The 23,208-nt window shown below is 35.8% G+C and overlaps 1 protein-coding gene across 5 annotated transcripts; it reads right to left on the reverse strand.

The window, feature by feature from the left end:
- Positions 1 to 304: 304 nt before the first annotated feature.
- LOC124169387 (PRKCA-binding protein) lies at positions 305 to 23,040 on the reverse strand. Of its 5 annotated transcripts, XM_046547980.1 has the most exons (11): positions 22,958 to 23,040; positions 22,713 to 22,866; positions 21,332 to 21,430; positions 15,865 to 16,206; positions 10,844 to 10,955; positions 9,779 to 9,907; positions 8,920 to 9,211; positions 6,496 to 6,629; positions 4,630 to 4,823; positions 3,436 to 3,808; positions 305 to 1,010 (listed from the first exon to the last, which is right to left on the reverse strand). In XM_046547980.1, exons 2-11 carry the CDS (start codon positions 22,754 to 22,756, stop codon positions 918 to 920), a joined length of 1,812 nt encoding a protein of 603 aa, XP_046403936.1. In that variant the 5' UTR covers positions 22,757 to 22,866; positions 22,958 to 23,040; the 3' UTR covers positions 305 to 917. The 5 variants fall into 5 exon arrangements, with proteins under 5 accessions (XP_046403936.1, XP_046403937.1, XP_046403939.1 ...); XM_046547981.1 differs by lacking the exon at positions 21,332 to 21,430 and having other exon boundaries at positions 22,713 to 23,006; XM_046547983.1 differs by lacking the exons at positions 15,865 to 16,206; positions 21,332 to 21,430 and adding an exon at positions 22,421 to 22,517 and having other exon boundaries at positions 22,713 to 23,006.
- Between the last annotated feature and the right edge of the window lie 168 nt (positions 23,041 to 23,208).

Genomic DNA, 23,208 nt, shown 5'->3' on the forward strand with positions numbered 1-23,208 from the left:
CGCCATTATCCAGTGCTTCTTAATTACCCTGGAAGTGATATGTATATTATTTTTGTCTCTTTCAACTACAATTTAAGGTACTGTATGTTTCTAATAAGATTGTCATGCACCAATAGAATGAAAAGGAAGCATGGGAATTGTTAAGAATATTCCTCGTGGCCTATCAAGAACCTATGTAGAAATTATGAACTTTTTTTTGCTTTCCATTCGTTATTTCACAATTTTTAATTGTCATATCATTCATGCTGTTCATAAAATGATTTTCATTGTGTACCTCATAACTACAATTATTTTACTGTCATAATATTTGTCCATACTTTGCCAATTATCAATATTTCATTAAGGGTTATGATGTTACGGATTTTCCTCTAAAGTATTCATATGAAAGTAGTGGTTTGCATATGAATGTGAATAATTTGTTAACATTGCTCTGTCATCCTCATTTGGGGTGTTTGTAAAAGATGCCTAAGTTAAATCTAGAAAATCTCTTTTTAAAGGATGTTGCCCTGAAATGTATTCCTCATCTGCCAATAAAAAGTTTGTGTTAATTTGTTGCGTTGACGTAATATTACTTAGATACATCAATTATGATAGTGCCTTGCTGCCATCAAAAATCTGCCAATGGAGATCTTATTATCAATTTTTAATTAAGCAGTTAATTATGTAGTTGAGGATATTTAAAACTGCACGTTTTCATTAATGAATTATTATTAGCATAATTGCATTTTTCACCCAGTATTGAGGTTATTACAGTGTTTTTTCATCATATAAGTTTAATAGACAATATTTCATTTTTTTCATACCTTTTACATTTTTACCAGGAAAATGAATCAACTTCTTGCCCAGGAACAAAGTTTATTTTTGCACTTTATCAAAAGAAACCATGCAAAAATATGTGAAGTGTGCAGAGGAAATTATCAGTCGTCAAGTTGTCCTAGCAGGTTAGCATCGTCACCTTTTTCTTCTTCAGCTTTCAATGCATCAATTCCATCTTCAGTATCAATTGTGCTCTGTAATAAAATTACTTTCAGTCAATATCACGTCATAAATATGATGTTTTATGGACTCTACAAGAAAATTCATGAAAAAACTAGGTAAACTAGGTAAACCTTGTCTTTTTCTTTTTGTCGGTGTACTCCCATCACACCATTGATGTAATAATGAGATTATTAACTTAGGACCAGGATTATAATCAATATTCAATCTCTTATTCCTTGTCTAATTTCTTGGAGTCCTAATTTCAGCCTGGGACCAATTACTGCTATAGAAATCAACAACATGGACACCAGACCACCGCTGTATACTATAGCATCTATGCCCTAATATCTTAGTGGGCCATTACTACTAGTGATGGGTCGATCATGAACGATTCGATCAAAAAGATTGAATCACTAGGTGAATCAAATGACTCATGATTCATTTCGTTAAACAAGTCGATCATCAATCATCAATCACTCCGACTTCCGGTTTCATATCAATCATCTCGGTTTCCGGTTTGATTCAAAATTTGGAACGACCGATGCATGAACATACGTATGTTCATGGACTGATGCTTAATCTCTTTTCGTCAGGGCAGAAATAGTTGTGATAAAATTAAATACTATGTTATGAAGAACTGAATACTTGTGTAATCTGTTTCTTAAATGTTTTCCAGCAGTTATCAGTATTAATAACACCAATACACGTAAAAGGAAAATATTAAGATGACTCCTGTAGGAGAACGTTAAGAAGTAGAAGTTAAAGCTGGTTATATTTTATTGTGCCGTTCATAAAATTATCCTGCAGATCAGATTCATGCATTGTGTGGTGTATTTTGTGTTATATTTTGATCAACTATAGTTAGAAATTATTTTATTAGTGTTAAGAAATTGTGGCAGTTTCGCCTTCCCAAATATTTTCATGACACTGCTTCCTTCATTTTTTCAATCTAATTTACTCATCTAGGAATTCACAATTAAAATAGTATATGAAATGATAATATGGATAGCAATCAGCGTTACCAATGCTCTTCGCAGATGAGGTAGTATTTATTCGATTATTCAAAGTGATTTATTACATCCATTGATTGAGTCTTTTCGATCTTGATTCCTTTTGAGTCTTTTCGATCATGATTCCTTTTGAGTCTTTTCAATCATGACTCCTTTGAGTCTTTTCGATCTTGATTCCTTTGAGTCTTTTCGATCTTGATTCATTTGAGTCTTTTCGATCATAATGATTGAATCAATTGATTGAATCATTTATGTGACTCGAATCAAAATGATTGAATCACTAAAATGATCGACTTTGCCCATCACTAATTACTACTCCCAATGAACTCAACAGCTAGTGCACAAACATACAACAATGTAGGTATGTTCCATTATTGCCTCCTTTCCATAAATGGCGATTGTAGCGTAGCAATCAAGGTAAATATTTTACTTAACAATTGTGTTTATATTCTTTGACAAATTAAATGAGAAATAAGTTCTAAATTCATATTCAACTGCGATTTATTCTCCTCCACGTCCAGCCCATTTAAGAGTAGCCAACTGCCAAAATTATTTAGGTGAAAACCACATATGCATGGAATAAAATTTATTTTGTGATGTCTGTCATTTTAATAATGATTTATAGCCTCTAGATAAACAAAGGAGCATAATAATTATGGATCAACTGATATTGATATGAAATATGGACTGATATTTTTGAAAACTTTAGTATCAGTGGCGTAGAATTTTACCATTACTTTTTATTTCTATACTTATTTAATACTTATAAAGCCTTATTTTACAAAATTCTGCTGATGAAAGAATACCAAATCATATCTCTCAAGTTCTTTGGCATAGAACACTTCCATTGCTCAAAATACAACAGGTTTTATTTTTTGGAATCACCATGGTAGATAATTTTTTGTTTACATTCAGAAAATATAAAATCATTGCAGTGGTGAATGAAGTTTTGACTAGATGCTCTTACAAATGAGGACCCTAGAAGCCAAGGGGTACAAGTGCAATTTACATAATTTTGGATATACGTGCAGATTATGGTTGGAGGGATACACAATATTTTGGGGCAAAGGAATACAAGTGAATCACTGATAAGTATAAATACAGATAGATTCAGTGATTTAATTGTATCTCTGGGCCAAAAGGATATTGTTTTCCTCATTAACTATTATCTGCGCTTATCTCCAAAATTATAAAAATTGCACTTGTAACCCTTGGCTTCTAGGGTCCTCAAATGTAATCATAGTTTTTCAATAATCTTGTTTCTTAGTTGATTGTGCCAAGCTAAAATTGTTTATTTTGGTATATTGGATTTGTATTCAATTTAGAACAAATTAGTATTGTTTATGGTGTTGGGAGATGAGAAATAGTAAGAGGATCATCAATTCCTGTAGTTGGTCTGCACCAGTTGTAACGATATTAATAAGACTGAATGATAACATGAGCTCACCTTGATATCCAACTGGGTGAGATTCTTAGCAAGATCCCCTTCCTCCTCAATGTCCTCTTCTTCGTCCATTCCTTTCTCAATTCCTTTCCCCATCACATCCTCGCCTACTGACTTGTAAGTAAAGGCTGTCCTCTGGAGGTCGACATCGACTGGGAAAAGAGGTGTTCTGTAGATTGGCTCACCATCTGGGCCAGCTGGATCCAATACAGCCAAAGCCCTTGCATGGAAGCGAGCAAGTGCTGCAGCCAAACGGCCTAGTTGAAGCACTGAATCCTGGGCTCGCTTGGAATCTAAAAGCTCTAGTTTAACAAGGACGTCACCCCTCAATCGTGCAAACCGGGCGCGGGCTTCCTGACGGCAGCGCAAGATGAGCCTACATTTTTAAAAAGAATCATGTAAAAAATTTGCCTCCTAACGTTGACCAACATGTCATCATAAAACCAGATTTGCTCTGCAGAGCAAAAGGCAAACTAAGCTATCAACAAGTCATATTTGTGGAAATTCGTAACAAATAGAGGGGTAACAATAGTCATTTTCCTCACTTTATATTTGTTTTCCCTAATATATTCCTTTACTTTTGCGGATAATAATAATTAAGAGAGGAAAATTACTGTTGTTTTCACTATCTGAAAGGACAAATGGCACAACTATGTTCAAGCAGACATTAACATGACGTAAAATGTGATTGTTGACAGGCTGATTTGACCGGACTTCTGGAGGCATAAGTTCTACAAGAACACCTGAGAGCCATAAACAAACGACAATTCTGAACCTCAGTCAGGAGCAGAACACATCTGTATGTGTCTGTAAATATGATGTGAATTTGGAGGAAGCCAAATTAAATGTCACCGAAAAACTATATACTTACCAAGAATCGTTAGAGAGGCCATTGAAGTAAAGAAGACTCAAAATGAATTTTAACTGTGTACATATACATGATGCATTTATTAATGCAAGAGTATAAGTAGCCTGACAAATGCTTGGATAATTGCAGAATATTAGAACAGTGGCAATTTTCTGGTAAAATCGTTGATTTGCCCCATTTTGGGTGTTTACACAGTCAAATTTTGATAAAGAATTTGTTTATGCATCTACCCATGTGGGGAAATGCATCTGGTAGATACACCTTATAACTTTCAAAAGCGATGCATGTTTTGTAAATTTGAGAAGTCATATACATATACAAGCACAAACCTGTACTCATAGTTTCCAGTTTCAACTCGGTATAAAGGCTCTTGTAGTGCTGCATGGCTGCTCTCTTCATCATCCATCTCTTTCACTTTGAGGCAGTATGATAAGTACTCAAATTTGGCATCAGCATACTTTCTAATCGTCAAGCGAGTATCAGGAATTGCTTTGTGAAGATAAGTTCCAAGGTCTGAGAGAATCTGCAATGAGAGAGATTTGAGTTGAAGATTTAGGGAAGAATTGGGCACCTGGTTGAGTCTAAAATTGCAAATGAACTGCAAAGATGAAATTTGCCATGAAAAATTTATTTTGCTTAGCCAGGATTTGAACTCAGATCTTATGATTGCCAGTCAGACATGCTACAAGTTACACCAGCCAGCCATTTCCCTTCAAGGTGAAATTCAGACTGAATTTACCAAACACGTAGTTGACGTCTTAGGTCCACTACGTGGCTCAGGGGACAGAGGCTGTGATAATAAAGCCAGGTTTAGAGAGAAAAATCTTGCTTTTTTGATATTCCACATTATTCTATAAATTGGATGTTATTTTTTATTTATTTATTTCACACACCACCGAAAACAGCACTGTTCGGCCTTTACATCAGGGTTGATAACATTTAACAATCACAAACATCCATGCCCTGGATAAGGGTAACTTACCCAGGCGGGACTCGAACCCGTGACCTTCGGTTTGGCAGGTGAGGACTTTACCCCGCCGCCACCGAGGCCGACAATATTAACATACAGCAGACTCCCGATTATCCGGCTGCGGTTTATCCGGGTTGCGGATTATCCGTGCATGATTTTCACTCTCGCTCAATTTTTTCCGCGATCTTTATTTTTAAAAATAACATCGGACGCAAAATCATCGGAATTACTGAGTTAATGCCAGGATAGATCAGGCTTATTATTTCCGTTATAATCCCCTCGGTAAAATTGAAGCGATCGCGCGTTAGCTGCATTCACGGGAGTGCCGTGTTTCTGTTTTCCAAGCTTCGCCGTGCGCAACTGCCATCCGTGATCACGGATACATGTCCCGTAGCAGTTGCAACCCGGGAAATATGAGCGAGACGCGACTACGTGGCATGGTGACTGACAGTGTAGTTACCGACGTCGATCAGTGGTTTTGAAGCATTCGTGCAAACCACTTTTCTGTATCCGTGATTACGCAACCACGGATGTGTGGTTTTCGAAACCAGGCCTTACATGGAGCATTAATAACACGAGTGCAACCATGTTGTGCGCCGCTAAAAAGATCGCGAACTGGCGAAGAAAGATCTCATTGAGTCCGGGAAGCACTCTAAAATAACAAAATAACTCCATAAATAATAATATATTGTTTGTTGTACGTAAATTATAAACATTACAAGACATTAAAGTGAAAGTTTGGATTATCCGTATTTTCCGATTATTCGCGCCATCTCTCCCCATCATTAGCCCGGATAATCGGGAGTGTACTGTATATGTATACTCAATATGGAAGAAATATGTAAAACAGTTTACTGTGATGTGAGATAACATTTCTACAGTGATAAGAGGAACTGTGTGGTGGGTGAAACTGCACCTTGTGAAAATGTTAAGTTCCTGTTCTTAGCTGAAGGCAAACAACCAGGAAAATAGAGACACCTTCTTTCTTTATTCATCTTAAAACCTTCTTGAATGGAGGTCAACTGCCGACTCCCTCCTTCTACAAGTGAGTCAGGTATTTGACCCAATATATGAGGTATATCTGGCTATAATATATAAGGATTTGCAAATTATCATGACAGCAATTTCCAAGAAGATATAATAACAGTTAATTTGAACTTTCATTCCATAATATAATTTTTTTATCATTGAAAATAGGCCAACAAATCTTCCTGTCTATACTCACAGGCCGGACTTCCTTCACCATTGCCATTCCAATTTTCTCCATTTGCCGATGATGCTCTCCAAATTGCCTGAAAGCCTCACTTGCTCTAGCTTGTGGCTCCCGAACTCCCATTGCAGAAAAGGTGTCACCAAATGCTGAAATTTAAAATTTGCTTAAGAATCAATTCATTCAAAACTGACCAGTTTATACGTACAAGTCAAAGCCTAAGGAACTAAAGTGAAAATAGGTGTGCATGTGAAAACTTTTATTCCCATAGGTAAATTTCTCTCGGGATGCCCACAGGGTTAGAAGCTCTATTTCTGCCGATATTTCGTGCTCCGACTGGGGGCTAATCCTCAGGGCTGCTGAACTCGCGGCCCACCCTGAGGATGAGCTCCAAGTTGGAACTCAAACCACTGGCAGAAATAATAGAGTTTCTAACCTGGTGGGAATCCCGAGAGAAGTTTATCACATAATTCACCATCAAATGTCTTTCATTCATGTTCAACACTTGGGCATGTTACTTACAAAGTTAATAGTATATGTACTTCATAAAGAGGCTTTTTTGAATAATATTCAACCCTCGGTTATCCAACTGCTGATTATCTGGCTTGAGAATTATACAAGCAGTTTGCCCCTTCTCCCAAAACATAAAATTTAGTAAGATTTTTGAAAGCCAAAAATATTGAAACTATGTATATGAAATAACAACAAATATTTATGATGATTATATTTTGAATCAATGGTAAAATTTCGATTTAAGAGTTTCACGTTTTTCATCTAAAGGCAGTTTTGTGTGCAATATTTTCCATTCTACCTGGTGAAATATGATATCACAAGCGTGGTTATGATGTTTTTGGATTAACTTTGTTTTTGATTTGGATGTTTTCTAATTACTTACCTGGGCATTGCCTGGCAACAGTTATCACAGATCATTCAGAGTTGACTGTGCCTGAATGATCCTTACATCGTAAGTGAAAGAAAAAATGCTTTGGAGTCTAGCCAATGATTGACGATGGATCAAAGTAAACCCTTAAGGATCAGCTTCGTATAGAAAGAATAGTATTTCAAAAGCAGTATCAACATAGCTGCAATTTTTTTGATGATTGATCTAGTTAAGATTGTGATTTTAAAAAAAGGGCTAAACTTAACATCATCGCAATTGATGGTACATAATAATAAATGACATGCATTTGGTGATCAAATAAATAGAGATGGAAATGGATCAAGAAGTTAAAAAAATGAGAGCGATCCAACTTGGAAGAAGCAATTTTTTTTGTTAAAGCTATTTCACTTTTCTGCTAGAGAAGGATGCATCACTTCCTCACAATCTATCAGATGTTTTGCTGTTTATCTGATGGAGTATTGATTTCATACTAACGAGTGTGCTGCGCCTGCTCCCAGCGGGCTTCCCACACTCTTTTCAATGCAGGTCCACAGAGGGATAGGCGCGTTTCTAATTTTAATATGTATAAAAAAAAGGCAGGGTCTCATGTACAAATTTAATTGGAATGTTCATGTACAAATTGAGGTCAGAGGACCTCTTTAAACACAACATTGGAAGTAATTACACTATCCTCTGTTAAACGCACATGATGACTCGTACCAACGTATTACGTATCAACAGGAGACTTGAATGTGGAATCAGCCGCATTTTGATAAAAGTTATTTAAAGAATGCGAGATATTGTTGCAAATGAACAAATGTATCAGTTAGTGCATCACTAACGTCAGGAATATTTACAGGTTTTTTTAAATTTTTTTTTGTTTTTTGTTAAATCATTTAGAAACAATTTTTGGAAACAATAGCAATATTTAGAAAGCAAGATATGCCGTCGCATGTTCTCTGATAAATTCTGTGCATTTTGGTACCTCATTTGTAGAATTCGGTTGCGTATAAGTTGAGAAAAAGGTATTTATACAGTAGAAATAATATAGAAGATGCTATCTAATTCTTAATTTTTGGTTACTACCGCACTGGAACTGCCAGCAAAACTGTTGTCTTTGCCACAGCAACTGACACGGCAGTAGCCAATAATGAAAAATTTCTTGAGACACATCGGAAATATCAGTTATCACTGATAAAATCTCCTAGAAATCTACAGGAAATCCAGGACAGAATTTGTCAACATTTGCATATACACCTTAATAGCATAGATTTTAAATCAGAGCAAATAGTATGGTAAGATTTTCAAAATTGAGATTCAAGCAAATGCCTGCAAGGGTCTACTCCATTTATACTGAAAATTTCATGTTGAGAGCATTTTTTTTAACAAGTAATAGGCCACAAAAAACAGTTGGGTAAGAGTGATGATAATTCCACCAAACACACCAAAATCTATCAGTGTACAAGACCTTGCATACATGAAATACATATATTTTATGTATACTTATGTAATATCTTCATATCGATTAAATCAGCATTTCCAGCTTTCTAAAGGCTTACCCTTGTATATGTGTAGAAGATGGATGGTTGCATTCAAAAGGGCTCGTGTGTGTCTCAGCATTCCCTCATAAGTTTCCTGAGTCCTTGTCAAATGGCCAAGGCGACGGAGAAGGGAGTCGTTGCATAGGATGGCCCTGGAGAGGCCAAGTGCATCTGCTGTAGCACTGCTCATACCTTCCACAAGTCGGTGCTTTGCTTTCTTCAGTGCAAGGTCCAATGAGCGAGGTCCACTTACCCCACTCCCTGAACTCCCAGGTGGGTGTAGTTTATTGTATTGTATAGTCACCTCATCCTTTTGATTTACACAAAAAAAGAAAATTGAGAGGAAACAATTTAATTTCTGTGTATTCAAATAAAATTATAAATTTATTGATTAGAAATGGCTATAAGTTTGCTCATGAGCGTACATAGATCATCATCATTCATAATTATTTAGTTCAGGCTTAACTTTGTGGATGTTTGTGATGTTCATACTTAAAATAACTTGCTAGTGGTCCACAATAACTTAATACAATCTCCGACCCAGGTGTATTAAATTTTTGTGGACTAAAATCAAGTTATGTACTTCAATTAAGAATCTTCATCATTAGTTAATAATCCTAAGATTGGTTTGATGCGGCTTTTCACTACATTCCCCTATCAGCTACTCTTTTCTCTCCTTATTTTTTGCTCTTTCACATCCAGAATCACAAATATCATTTTAACTTTTTAGCTGCCTCTCAGACATCGGAATAAGAATCTTATTTGCTGTAAACTGAAGTGTTCTTTTTTAAATGGGTGTTTTACCCAACCTAGATACTGAGTTTTTTCTTTTGAAACATTAATATCTATACATGATAATACAATGACTAATTCTCACTTTGGTTGCCTGTATCATCCTTGCCACTTCAACTTTGGTCTTTCCTTTGACTGATTGCCCATTAACTCCCACCAATTCATCTCCGCTTTGAAGGCTGCCTTCCTTTGCTGCGGGAGTGTCATCAAATACCTGGAAATTGAGAGTATGATGACAGATCAAAGAAACAATAAGATATGGCATCAATTGGTGTGGCATTCTAGTATTTGTTTCAGTGGCGCAGCGAGGGGGGGTTTTGGCGGATAAAACCCCCTCAGAGCTCAGAGAAATTTTTAAGTTTAATCCATTTTATTTAATTGGATTGATATTACCAATAGAATAATGTAAGGATTAATATTACTAATAGAATAGTGTAAGAAGTAATAAAATATCCCTCAGAAAGCCATTAAACTCACCACTTTGAACCGTTTATCTTTAAATTCCGCAATTTGTTAATGTCGCACCTACCGCTTATCCTGGTAGGTATTCCATACCCCCACACACCCCAGTATTAGTTGCACCTAAACCCCCCCCAGCCTTAATTCCTAGCTGCGCCCCTGATTTGTTTGACCCACTGTAGACCCCTGCTTTATGATGGGTTCGATCTGCAATGGAACTGGCTTATGAACTAGCTGAATTTGCGTGCCCTTTGGTAAATTTCAAAATCCACCGATTTTGTTTCCACTCTCACAGTTTGCAATTCTATGCCTTATTTATTAATGAAATGCATTTTTTCTCACTAAAATGTGCTGTTGCTCTATAAACTGATTCCACATCTGGAAATAATGCAGATTCAACATATGGTGGAATTTCCTTTATGATTGGTCCTAATGAATGGATTAATCTGTTAGTTAATTAATATCTTAGCTTGTGGTCTACTGCAATTATATAGGTAGTAGTGAAATCAACACCTAACTATCATGAAGTATTAACTTCTGCAAATAATGTTGCAAATTTCAACTACATATTTGAAAAACACCTTCCATATTTCTCAAATCCGAATATCTTAACCCTTTCCACATAACAAAAAAAATTTAGTGATCTTTTAGAAGAGAGGGTGAAAAAATTCCAGTGCAAAGGTTACCTTACCTGGACAATGTAGAGGCAAGGACAAAGTGGTGCTCCTCCTCCAATACTGATGCCTATCATGTTGCTTCCATCCTTGTTCAATTTCACACTTCCAGATGTGACTGTCATGCCCCTGTTATTTCACATTTATCAAATGCAATTTAAGATCATTTGATATTAAAATAAGAATTAGTGCAAGGCCAGCTTATAAATTACGAAGCAATTTAATACATTAAGGTTAGTCCAACTTAACTTGATTTAATACAAAACAAATCTAGGGATATAGGCTTTGTAAGTGTTGATGTTATTGGAGATTGAGGTAATAGTACAAACAGTGAAAATACATTCAAATTCTAGTTGGAAATGAAGCTTCTCCGCAGTTTTTATCTCTAGAAAATTTGCGCATGGAGTTTTTGTTGAATTAAAATCACTTTACCAAATAAATTATTCAAGGCAAAAATTAAATTCAGAAGCAAATAATTTTCTGAGAAAAGTTTACTGGAGAATACATACATTATGCCAATGTTGACTGGTTGAAAAAAAGAAGCCTTAAGTACTTATCAAAATAAACTGGTTTAAACAGATAATGAAGGCCATTAACATAGAGATATTGGCCCACAGTGATATCAGTAAGGTAGAAAAATAAGTTGATACCTAAGGTCAAAGACACACACACAATTCTAATAGCATTTAAAAGTACAAAATAGACATGCAAATACAACTCATGCCAGCATTGCACCATTTTTTCAAAGCATATTACTCAGGCATTGCTTTCAAAGTTAGTGCCCCCATCACAGGCTTAATTAATGCTAGGTTATGCTTCAGTGTTCAGATGAGGAATTATGGAAAGAAGATGCAGCACAGAGACACAAGGGTTAAACAAAAGTAGGAGAATGATTAGACAGATGTAGGAAGAATGTAGAACACTAAAAAGCTTCAGAAGTGTTTTAATGACACAGGTAACTGATTCAAGAATAACTTACTACATATCAAGTCCTTAAGCAATATCCTGGTTGTCAACAACAAAGACAACATTTATTCATCACTGGAATGCAACGTAAACATTGTTATTAGAATCCAGGTTATTTTGGATAAGGTTTAATCTTAATCCCTTGTCTTTTTCCATATCTCCTGATGCATATACAAGCAGCAAAAGCTGGCTAGCCTCATACATTCCTTCGTAAAATTCTATGGTTTCTACGGTGTCAATTATAATGGCTTGGATTTGTGTCAGTGCCAATTTAAAGTACAAAAAAGTCTACAGAATAAGTGCTTTTCCTTAAGCAGCTACATGGTTCTGCAAAGCCATTGAGTTGGTACCTACAAAATAATCCTGCTTGCCTACCCTTCAAAATGTAATAAACCATTTCATGTCATTTCTTATCATCAAGTTTTGAATTGAAATACTTCATAAACAGAATGGATGGATGTGATAGGTTCTTAGCAATTTTTTAATTTTTTTTTTAAATTAAAAAATTGCTAAGAACCTATAACATCCATCCATTCTATGAGACGTTGGTAGCAAATATAGCTCCATTGCTCACCAAAGAACGTGATCCAAAAGAATTTCAAGAAGATCATGATTGAAAGAGTTTTCATCCCATTTCACCATGTCTATTATACTGTTTTTGAATAGACAGCTACTGGAAAAAGAAAATGTGGATTGAAGTGATTTTTTCTTCCCTATTATGGAGAACTTACTGCACAAATTTAGCAAAATGGCCAAATAGTGAAGTAGCAATTTCAGAACTGTACTTCTTTCAAGGGTGATTAGGAGCAGATACATGCACATATAAGTAGTGCTTTTAGATGTGATTGACAAAGGTGGCAGGGCAGTAACTGCAGCAGGCTTTAATGCTAGGAAAAAATTTTTGGGGATTCATTTTGAGAGGGGTGTACTATCCCAAAATTGTTTTAAAGGGTTCTAGCCTCTTTTACTCCCTTTCTGCTGTTTACGGCATAGGATTTCCAAAAGAAATTGCCTTTATTTCACAAAATTTAGTGATTTGTATCACCATTGGCCAGGGTTTAAATGGTAAACCATGATGATCACTATAAATGATTTACAATTGGGGTTGTGACATGTTCAATTACGTATTCTTACAAAAAAATAACGGATTTAGGTAATGAAGATGAAATTATGGATTAGCTCAAGTTTGGTTCATTGCTAACCTAATATTTTAAAATATAATGGTTCATTTTGAAGGGTCGACTTTGAGGATTGGGAGGCATTAACACGACTGATAGCCGTAGTATCTGAATGGCAACTCCTTCATAATTTAATACAAACTGTTCTTTGCAAAACAGAGATTTATTTTCACTATCCAAAAGCAGACACGTTTTTAAACCAAAAATATAAAATAACATTGTAATTAACAGGAAAATCACCCCAGACAATGCATCTACTAAATCACATTCAAATTTTTGGCTACATATCATACTTTGTAGAACTAAATACCCACAAATGGAAAATTATTCCACATCAATGTATCAACATTATTTTAACTGCTTGCACTAACAAAATCACATTTACAGGCAGTATAGTCACACTTCCATGGACAAATCTTGAGAATGATGCTAAGGATTCCGATTTGGAGAAATATTTCCTTACAATTTCGGAGGAGATTAGAAAATCGGGCATAAAGGAAGAGCATTAGAAATACTGTTAGTCCTGCTTAGAATTTTAGGAGTGAGTTGTGCTCCAACCAGGGGCGGATACAGAAAACACTCAAGGGGGGGGCGCAAATGATATATTGATTTGCCTTTACTTTTTATCGCGATATCGCAATAAAAAATAATCAAGTCACAGGCAGAGTAAAATAAAATTTTAATTAATGTAATTATACACATATATAAGACAATGCCATCTTATGATATAAAAAAAGTCACAATCGTGGTTCTGCCATGTTTGCCAATACGGCCGGACCCGCAAGGGAGGGGCGTGCGCCCCCCATCTGTATCCGCCACTGGCTCCAACCTTCATCATTGGGGATTATACTATGGATAGCCCCTTGAAATTGCTTGGCTAGGGAATGCCGTACTTCCTCAGCCTATAAAACACTTTTATTAATCACAAATATGCCTTAAAATCAGCCAGCATCTAATGGGCTAAAGGTATAATATTGTCCTCTACCAGTGCAAGCTGATTTGACGATAATAAGGTAGTCTACATTGCCGTTATTGATTATAACTCTATTTCGAGCCAGCACAAAAAAAAGGGTTTTACAGCAGTTCGCAGACTTCAGTCTGCTCTGCAGTGGCAGTGTGGCTAAGAACCTTCCCTTTGCCTTTTCTTCTCGATTCAAGTATTTTTTATAACATATAACCTGCAAAATCTTATAGACTGGGAAATATGGTCCTTTTTTTATTTATCAGCCCTGTGCAACTCTTGAGCAGTAACAGACATGGAGTGATATTTGAGGGAAGTGCCTTTCTCGTGAACTAATTAGTCTTGGTCTACGGGAGAAAAGAAGACATTCTTTCCAAATTCTCTCTCCAGCTCCAGAAAATGTTTGTCTCCTTAGAATCCGAAACAGCAATCTCTCGATTTCGACAAATTAAATACATAAAAGTATAAGGTATGGACGAGGGCAATATTTCTAAGTTGTACTATAGGTACCACCAAGATATTACACCAATGGGATTATTATGCAGGTTTCGCTGAATGACAAAGTATTTTAAGGAATTTTCCTTGTAGTTCCTACATTTTTCCTTGTCCATCCTAAGAAAAAATTTTCCTATCATGTACATATATCATCTTTATTTTGTCTTCTTGATATGACTGTACAATTAGGCAAGACGAAAAAATTCACCCAAAATAAAATATAGGAACATTTTTATAATTATAACCTTAAGAGTATCTCAGTGGATTCAGAGCCATCAATGTTGACACAAAAAGGGTAAAATAACCCTAGAAAAGAGGATATTGACTTATCGGTACTTTTTGAAAATTCGAACAAATTTGCTGACATTGAAATTTTCGCGCTACAATATATTCCTCATGTAGATTTTCTAAAGGCGAGTATAAATTATTATCAGTCTTCCTATGCCCATAAAAATGTAGTTTTCATTATTTTTAAGGAGTGGACCATAGTGAATTATGTATAATGAGTTAGTACTTCAAAGGAGACTGCTATAATTCAAAAGGAATGCCTTAAATTACACAGCCAGAATATTTTAGAAATTTGAACACAAAAAGCATCTTCGACTCTAATGCAAGCTACATGAGAGAATTCTAAAACAATCATTACTGATGGCTGTTACATGAAAATAAAATATATGAAACCTACCCAGGATTTTTTATCACCATAAGTTATTTTTTTCACCTCGAAGGACATCCTATTTTGGCCGTACCTTTTTATTGATCTAATGCCATTCAAAATGTTTAGAAATAGTATGCATGAGGCAAAAAATTAATGTGGCATTCAGGAAAATTATGCGGAAGATATACATTTCCTCATGTAATCTCCACTCATCGTTCATTAGGGGAACCAACCAAAAATAATTTTATTACCTACATTACGAGGTAATTACGCATGATTTCATATCCTCTACATGGCTTAAAAATAGGGATTCATACTCTCCTCAAAACCTTGCATTATCTAGCTTAAAAGCACCCAGCATATAGGAAATACAGCTAATAATTAACTATTACCACATCAACATGGTCCCCATTTATGCATTATTGCTGAAGATGCTGCAAGCAATGTCTGCAAAAGCTTTCATAAATAAACTGATGATATGCGGCAGCCAAATAAGGAAGTCCTTCAAAAGGACAATCCTGGAAATTATTTAACCTCCATTTAACTTTAAAATTGTATCCATTTAATTACAATAATTTAGAACTTACACAATTTAGTGGATTCAGCAGATGCATTAGTAAGGGCTCCTGTTGTGGGCATGAGAAAAGAAACGCATTACAGAATTCCAGGATTTATCAATGTGAGTTCCTGAGGTCTTAAGGAAGTTGCCAACACAGACACTAGATGGGATTTATTCATACATATTTATATTCCAGAAGCTGACGTGAGTGTCCCACTTACATTTTATCCTGGTAAGAGAGGAACAAAAGGTGTCTTTCGCCCTCTTCATCCAACTCCTCCTCGTCTTCCTCCTCCAACTGCAATGGAGGGATGCCCTCCATATCATCCTCCACCCTCTTCACAGCTGCCTCCTCGACTCCAATGCACTTGGAGTCCAACCCTTGGTCACCACTCTCTTTCGTCGTGATATCACTTCCCAGACATTCAATGTCTATCAAAGCTCCCATGCCCTTCCCCTCAGTTTCCCGCTGACTAGTGGTGGGCTTCCCTACCTCTCCTCCTGCCTCTTTCCCTCCCCCATCACCCCCACTTTTGTCATTTGTTTTCAAGGATGGCTTAGGCCTGCCGGAGTAAGCAGGGGAGGGGAGGGGGCCGGGTGATGTGGTTTTGCATTAATGTATTTTTTTTTTGATAATGTGGTGAAGGTACCACACATTGTAGGTATTTTTCCTCAAGGTGCAAACGAGGTTGAGTAAATGGCGAGTTTTGATCGAAATTGGCCATTGTAGTACAGTAGAGCCTCTATTATTGGTCATTTGATCCAAGTATTAATTAGATTATTTGCCTATCACTCTCCTACCCAGTCCTCCAAAATTATCCCCAGCTCTTCCTTGCACACTCCTCACAACCACAAACCATTCAATCATTATCGAAAGAGTGCAGAGGAGAAATGACATTGCTGAAGTAAAATACTATTGCTTAGCAAATAAAATTAATGGATGGATCTTTCATTTATCCATTGTTTCTTGTGTGACTGAGTGAAATTTACTGATGAACATGAAATAATAATGATAGCTTCGTTTTTCCACTTATGTAGGTAATATGTGTAATATATGTGAAAAAAACAAAGCTATTCTTATTTTTCCATAATTTCAATTATCCTCTTGGGCTTTACCTCTTTCATGACAAATGATAGATGCTCTACTTTACATAGTTTTTCCTAGCCTAATACATATGTTTCTCATTCATATTTGTATACAGTCACATCACAAAAAGATAATGAAGGTCTAATGATCTCATATGTACTTTAATCTTGGGTCTTCATCAACGTTAGACTCTTCATCTATAATAGATGACTCAAGTTTCTGTATTGCAAATGCTACTTTAGGATAAGTGAATCCATCAATACTAATGCCAGAAAACAGGCCCGCTGAGAGTAGAAATATCCAATAATCCAGTGAATGTTGGGGACAGTTTAGTGTACAGATTAACCATACCCCAGAATCACCATTGCTTTGACCTGATACTTGCACATTTGCTTTGCTTTGTGGGGCCTGGTTCTGATCTTAAGGACCCTGAGTCTTAAGTGGATGAAGACTTCTGAAGAATTGACTTAGTTCATATAATGGTTGAAGTTTAGAATCACACAACACTAAAAATCAAAATGTATCCCTTTTTAACAATAAATAACGCATGAACACAGAGTAAGGCTAAAGAGAGAGTGAAAAATTAGAAGTAATCATTGTACTCTTGCAATGAGGTAACAAACTTAAAATGAGCCTAACATGCCTCATATTCAAGATCTGAATGTGTATTTGATAACTTGAAGCACATAAAAAACCTGGACATTATGTAACCATTTCACTGCGATACTCAACAAAAGCTGATCAACAAAGTTTTGCTGCTAATGGCAATGATTGCCTTTGGTCAATGTTTCTGAAAAACCTTGCAAATCAACAAAATATTCAAAATTTTTTGATTAAAGGACTGTGACTTCTGTTTTTTGTGGTAAAGAGACAAAATTGAGCAAAAAAGCACATACACAGCAAAAGAGTTGCAGCACAAACAGTCCTCATCATACCAGGCACTACTTGGGCAGTTAGTAGTGGAATTACGATAGGGCAATTATGATGAAAATTTTTTATTAATTGAAACTTTGTCCACGGTAATGAGTAGTATTCGATACTCAACAGGTTTTCTTCTTGTTAATGAAGCACAACGACATACTTCCTGTTATGTATCTAAAAATTTCAGACATTATTTTCAAATAAGTCGGTACATTTATTATTGGCTCACGCATTCTGAGGTATTTTAACCACAAGATCACCTGTAATACAGAAACTAGCCCCTATCATTCATTTACATTATGATAGTCCAGATGCTGACAAATTTCCCCATTCCATCATAAACCTCTGTTATTCAAATTTCAAGAAGTATCTCTTTACAAGAAAAACCTTCCATGACTTAACAAAATATAATATTATTTCTTGGTGGTCAAACATAAATTATTAGGAATGTGTGCATCAAGATGATTATAGTGTTTACTTCCATCTTCCCTCTCTGTATATCCTTATTCTGTGGTATGATAAAAACTTGAGGTAGCCACAGTTTTGTTACATAAAACTGCGACAAAGGTAAAAGTTAAAGGTATCATAATTGGTAATTTATTTATTATCCACTGTCAACACAATGCATGCCAGTACGTATTTTCATTTACTTATCGAGAGCCTGATAGGAAAGTAATTTGAAGGATCCAACTCTAGTAATTCACTCTCAAACACTAATATTGAGGTAGACATTTTAAACATATTCCATTGAGGAAATAACAGCAAAATGCACTACTTTAACCTGAGAAACTACCTTAACCTGAGAAAGGGATTGTAGTAATAAAATTTTTTTTGAGGGCTTTTGAGAGGGGGTATTTTTCAGGTGGGTTTGAACCCACTAACCCGTCCATTCTCTTTGGCCAAGCCCACAATGGATTTTTTCCTTATCTATCGAATAGTATGATATCTATCGAATCTATGGAATGGTTGACGAGTAAATTCAGCTATTTTCTTAATTGTATGATTTTTCCATCACAATAACAGAAATCAAGGCAATTTTTCCTTTAATGCATTTTTTTCTTCAAACTGTAGTGACCCTTCTCTATAAATTCAGTGGAAAGTGGTTTGCAACTGCAGTTGCTTGTCCTAGCGAAGGAGTAAAAAATAGCTATTGGATAACCAGGATTTTATGATAATCATATTATGCTCATTGAAATATGGAGTCAAATTTTGTATCCATGCATTCCTTTCTGTCTCAAAGATAGAAAAGATATCTAGGGGAAAAGAATGCCCTAATGCTGCAAAGAACTTCAAATTATGGTAACATCTTCAGTCAAGTCCACTATTGCCTTAATCGCTGAAGACATGGTGAACAAGTTGCTCTATGCTTAATTTGATATAAGAATACTGTTCAGAATTGGTTCGCCTCACTCTCTAACTTCACTAATCCACCCCCTGAAACTATTGTCTATTTTTGTGGTTATAAAATTGAATTGTTTTCTACTTTTTCTCAATTTTTACCGATATTTTTTAAATTAAATTACTATATGTACTTTAACTTCTGTCTTAATTCAAGTTTTTTTTACCAATAATAATTTTAAAAAGTTATAGCCTTAGAGAGTAAGGCTCAAAACAAACCACTTAAACTTTTGAAGTAAATATACAGTCAAGAGCTAGCTTAAACTGACTAAGTATGCATAGCAAAAGCCTGCTAATAAATTGAGGATGAGTCAACTCAGAGCAAATTTTAACCATATTTGTTCCTCAGACAGGATATATATTCTAAAATTCAAACACTCAGTGCTTCAGCCTAGAGGTTGCTTCCGATATGTAAGGGCAGAGCTCACCCCACACAATAATACAGCCTTTGAATTTCACTCTTATGAGGTAAGGAGCCAATTACTTTCCCTAAGCCTTATAATTTGGACACATTTGTTTTCATTTGAGTTTCATTGGTGGCCGTAAGGTTGCCACAGGATTTGAAACTTGGGACTCCTTGGGTAGTGGCAAACTGCTCTACATACTAGGCTGCTCTATCTGAGCTGGTAGATAGGTGAGTCTATATAGGTGGCTCTGGCCATGCTCCAATTTTTGAAATAAGGTACACATTTGTACACCTAATGGTATCAAGCAGAGATGACATTACACGGTAATTTCTTTACTCCCTATAACCAGCATAAATACTTTTCATTCCTGCTATTAACCAAGTAAGGTCCTGTGGCCATCAAATATGTTTTTAACCTATCCAAATGTTTTCTGTCTAAGAAAGTGAAGTAAATTTTATCATTAAATGAATTTTAATCTGCATTAACGTTAAAACATGATGCTTACATATAAGAAACATGGATTCATATGGGCCATATCCAACTACAGTTTCTCAACATTTTGGTCCATTAACACAGCCACCCAGGGCACCTGAACATAAACTCTCAAAAGTAAAACACAATTCTGCAGAACATTTCAAAATGTGAAAACTTTCTTTTCATGTCATGGTGAGGAAAAACTAGACTAGTTAAGGAAAATAATAACACTTGCTACAAGGTTTAGATATAAGCAGGAGTGGAAAGGAGCTTCTTCAAATGAAAGGGAGAAAACTGTATCAGCATGCTAGATTCGGACTGGGAAAAGAAAATGGTTCACAATACGTTCAATGTTGTCAGGCTCAACTTTGTGGAAGTTGAAGTTCACAAATGAAAAAACAACTTCGTTTTCTTTCACTAATTTATTTTGACGGTACGACATGTTTCGACCTTGAGCGGTCATTTAAGAGTACAAAATTTTGTCAAAAGTCGGGTAAATTTATACCAGGAAGGGACTTGAGAAGGTTGGAGGGGGAAGTGGGTGTTAGGAGGGGGTGAGGGGGGGTAATGGGTGGCGGTTATGGTGAGGGATGGGAAAATAACCGCCGCCCCCGCCGCATGACCACCACCCATTACCCACCCCTCCTAACACCCACTTCCCCCTCCAACCTTCTCAAGTCCCTTCCTGGTATAAATTTACCCGACTTTTGACAACATTTTGTACTCGTAAATGACCGCTCAAGGTCGAAACATGTCGTACCGTCAAAATAAATTAGCGGAAGAAAACGAAGTCGTTTTTTCATTTGTGAAAATGGTTCAAAACTCTTGGGATACACCTAATGTCTCTTTAAATTCAATTGCATACTTTCAGCGATTCAAAACAAAGTCCAGGAAAAGAAATATAACTTCACTTCATATTGATGCATAATTTTTGTTTTCCATCTTGCATTTTCCAACGGTAAAGAGAGGGAAGAGTCATGAAAATTAATCAGTAATAATTTACTTGCACAGAGAAAAGATTCAAAGGGAGTCAGAATTTCATGACACCCTCACATTCACTTCTAATAAGCTGATAAAACACAGCATTTAAGTACGACCATACCAGGTACATACACTTCAGTTTCAAAAGCAATGACAGAAGTTACTATGTTAGCACAACATACCCAAGGAATGGCACACAAGCAATTGCTTTAATCATGTAATTTTCTAAGATTCATTTTTCACATCAGGTTGCAAAGATATGTTACCATGAAATGAAATATGTAGGGATAATCATAAATTCAAGGGAACATTGATAAACAAAAACTCGGTGTTGCAAGTTAAACAGGCATGGAGAATTTCCTTCAAATGGAATGGATAAATTTAAATTAAAATGGAAGCAATTTTATCGGCATTACTCACATCTCCTGGGTCAGGCTAACAGTGACATGTAAGTGCGAGTGTAGTTCCTTCCTTGCTGTAGAATGGGGCTGGTGAGCCATTCTTTCCTTTGGGGCACTACTACCAAGATAAAACCAATGGCAATGCAATGGTGTGGTGAATGAAAAATGTACGCATGAAATTGGAAATCATGTACTCAAAATAGCTAAAAACTTTAACTATTAAGTAACTTCATCGAGATACAAACACCAATTAAACCAGGCAAGAGCCAGTGATGACGGTGTCATGAAATAAAACTGAAAAAAATATTCTCTCTACTTTATGTTACTCTCAATATTTAGGAACATTATGATGAGGATAGATAACAACATAGAGTTGATATTTTATACCACCAGCAACCAACAAGGAAGCTAAGTGAGACAATTCATCAATTTAAAAGTTGAAACCAATTAAATAAAACAGAACAGAGCATAAATAGGTTTTATGTTGAATATCTCAAGAATTTTCTGTTCTTGAATCAAACAAGAAAAGGAGAAAGTAGGGATTTGCTGACTGTAGCCTAAGTAGATGAAATGTAAAGAATCATTAACTGTTCAGAATAAACCATGGCATTAATAGCATGAAATTGGTGCAAGCAATAGTTTACTTATACAAGCCATTTACAGCCAAAATTTGTGTAGTCAAGAGCATTTCTCCCTGAAATTCAGGTAGTAGGTGTTTTAGCCATCACTGAGGATTAAGATGCAATTAATTTAAGGGATTTTTGTACAATTACAACCCACTTTTGTAGCAATAATAAGACAATAGCAGTGAAGAGAAAATGAAGGTGTGGGGATAATATACGAAGCATACATTTCATTTGATAAAAGAAGCTGAAACGTTTAGATGGGAAGTATGAATGAACTTCTCCCAGCACGGATTTCAACAAGCACTTTCGTCACCATAAGCAACATTAACGCACAGCATCAAAAGAGGAGAGTGGAGCGATAACGCTTTAATAAATAATGTAAAGCTGAAAGCAATGCCGTAGAGTACAATATAATTGAAAAGTGCTTTATGTGCAATGCCAACCTTCTGCAGAGTGCACAAAAGTATAAAATGCTAACATACATCCGATCTTCCACCAGCTGCCAGTCATACTGATGGTCAGACGGTCGAAGCAACGGGTACTCTTCATAAATATTATGCCATGCCATTACTAAGAATTCTACAGCATCAACACAATGACAAACACATAAATGTTTTAAGGTAAGGGAAAAAATAATCCTCTGAAATCAAATAATACTGCAACGAAATAATATAAACAATTAAATTTATTTGTACAGATGTAACAAAAAGCTAGTAAATTGTACACTGCAGGGTCGACGCAGGCGAATTAAAGCAACAACGATCTAAAACTTACATTTTATCTTCTTCCAGAAAGTAATCGTCCTCATAATCAAGCATTATTGAAAAGCTTACAGAAAACACTTGATGGGGTCAATACCTAGCCGAAGGTTCTTTTGTGATGATCACACTGTAGTGCAACTTCGGCAAATCATCAAGGTCTCAAATCACTTCAATAGACAACAGAGCTTATAAATAAAACTTCCCTATTGCAATCGCAATATCCTCAACACTAAATTTCAAGCGACTTCCATCTCATACCTTCCATAGACGCAGACGTCTGCTGACGTCAATAAAAAACAGTGCACGTCCATAACAATCGATAGTTAATGCGATTGCTATATCGAATTCCATAAGACCAAGATCCTTTTGTTTTAATTGATTATCATGGTCATTTTAAGGTAATAATAATGATCAGATAGTACTTTATGCCCATCTAATATATATACAATGGCTAGCTAACCAGAGAATTGCAAAGAGGATCAATCGACGTTAAATCGTAGTTGTTTCAT

This window comes from Ischnura elegans, chromosome 12, assembly GCF_921293095.1.
Source record: "Ischnura elegans chromosome 12, ioIscEleg1.1, whole genome shotgun sequence".
Lineage (NCBI taxonomy): Eukaryota > Metazoa > Arthropoda > Insecta > Odonata > Coenagrionidae > Ischnura > Ischnura elegans.

What these genes read in the sequence shown, in the direction of transcription:
- LOC124169387 (XM_046547980.1), bottom strand. Translation starts at nt 22,756, where the DNA reads ATGCTTGATTATGAGGACGATTACTTTCTGGAAGAAGATAAAAT. An exon ending in TCTTCTACACATATACAAGG is followed by an intron (nt 6,630 to 8,919) that starts GTAAGCCTTTAG and finishes TTTAAATTTCAG; the next exon opens with CATTTGGTGACACCTTTTCT. An exon ending in TCACCCAGTTGGATATCAAG is followed by an intron (nt 1,011 to 3,435) that starts GTGAGCTCATGT and finishes ATTTTATTACAG; the next exon opens with AGCACAATTGATACTGAAGA.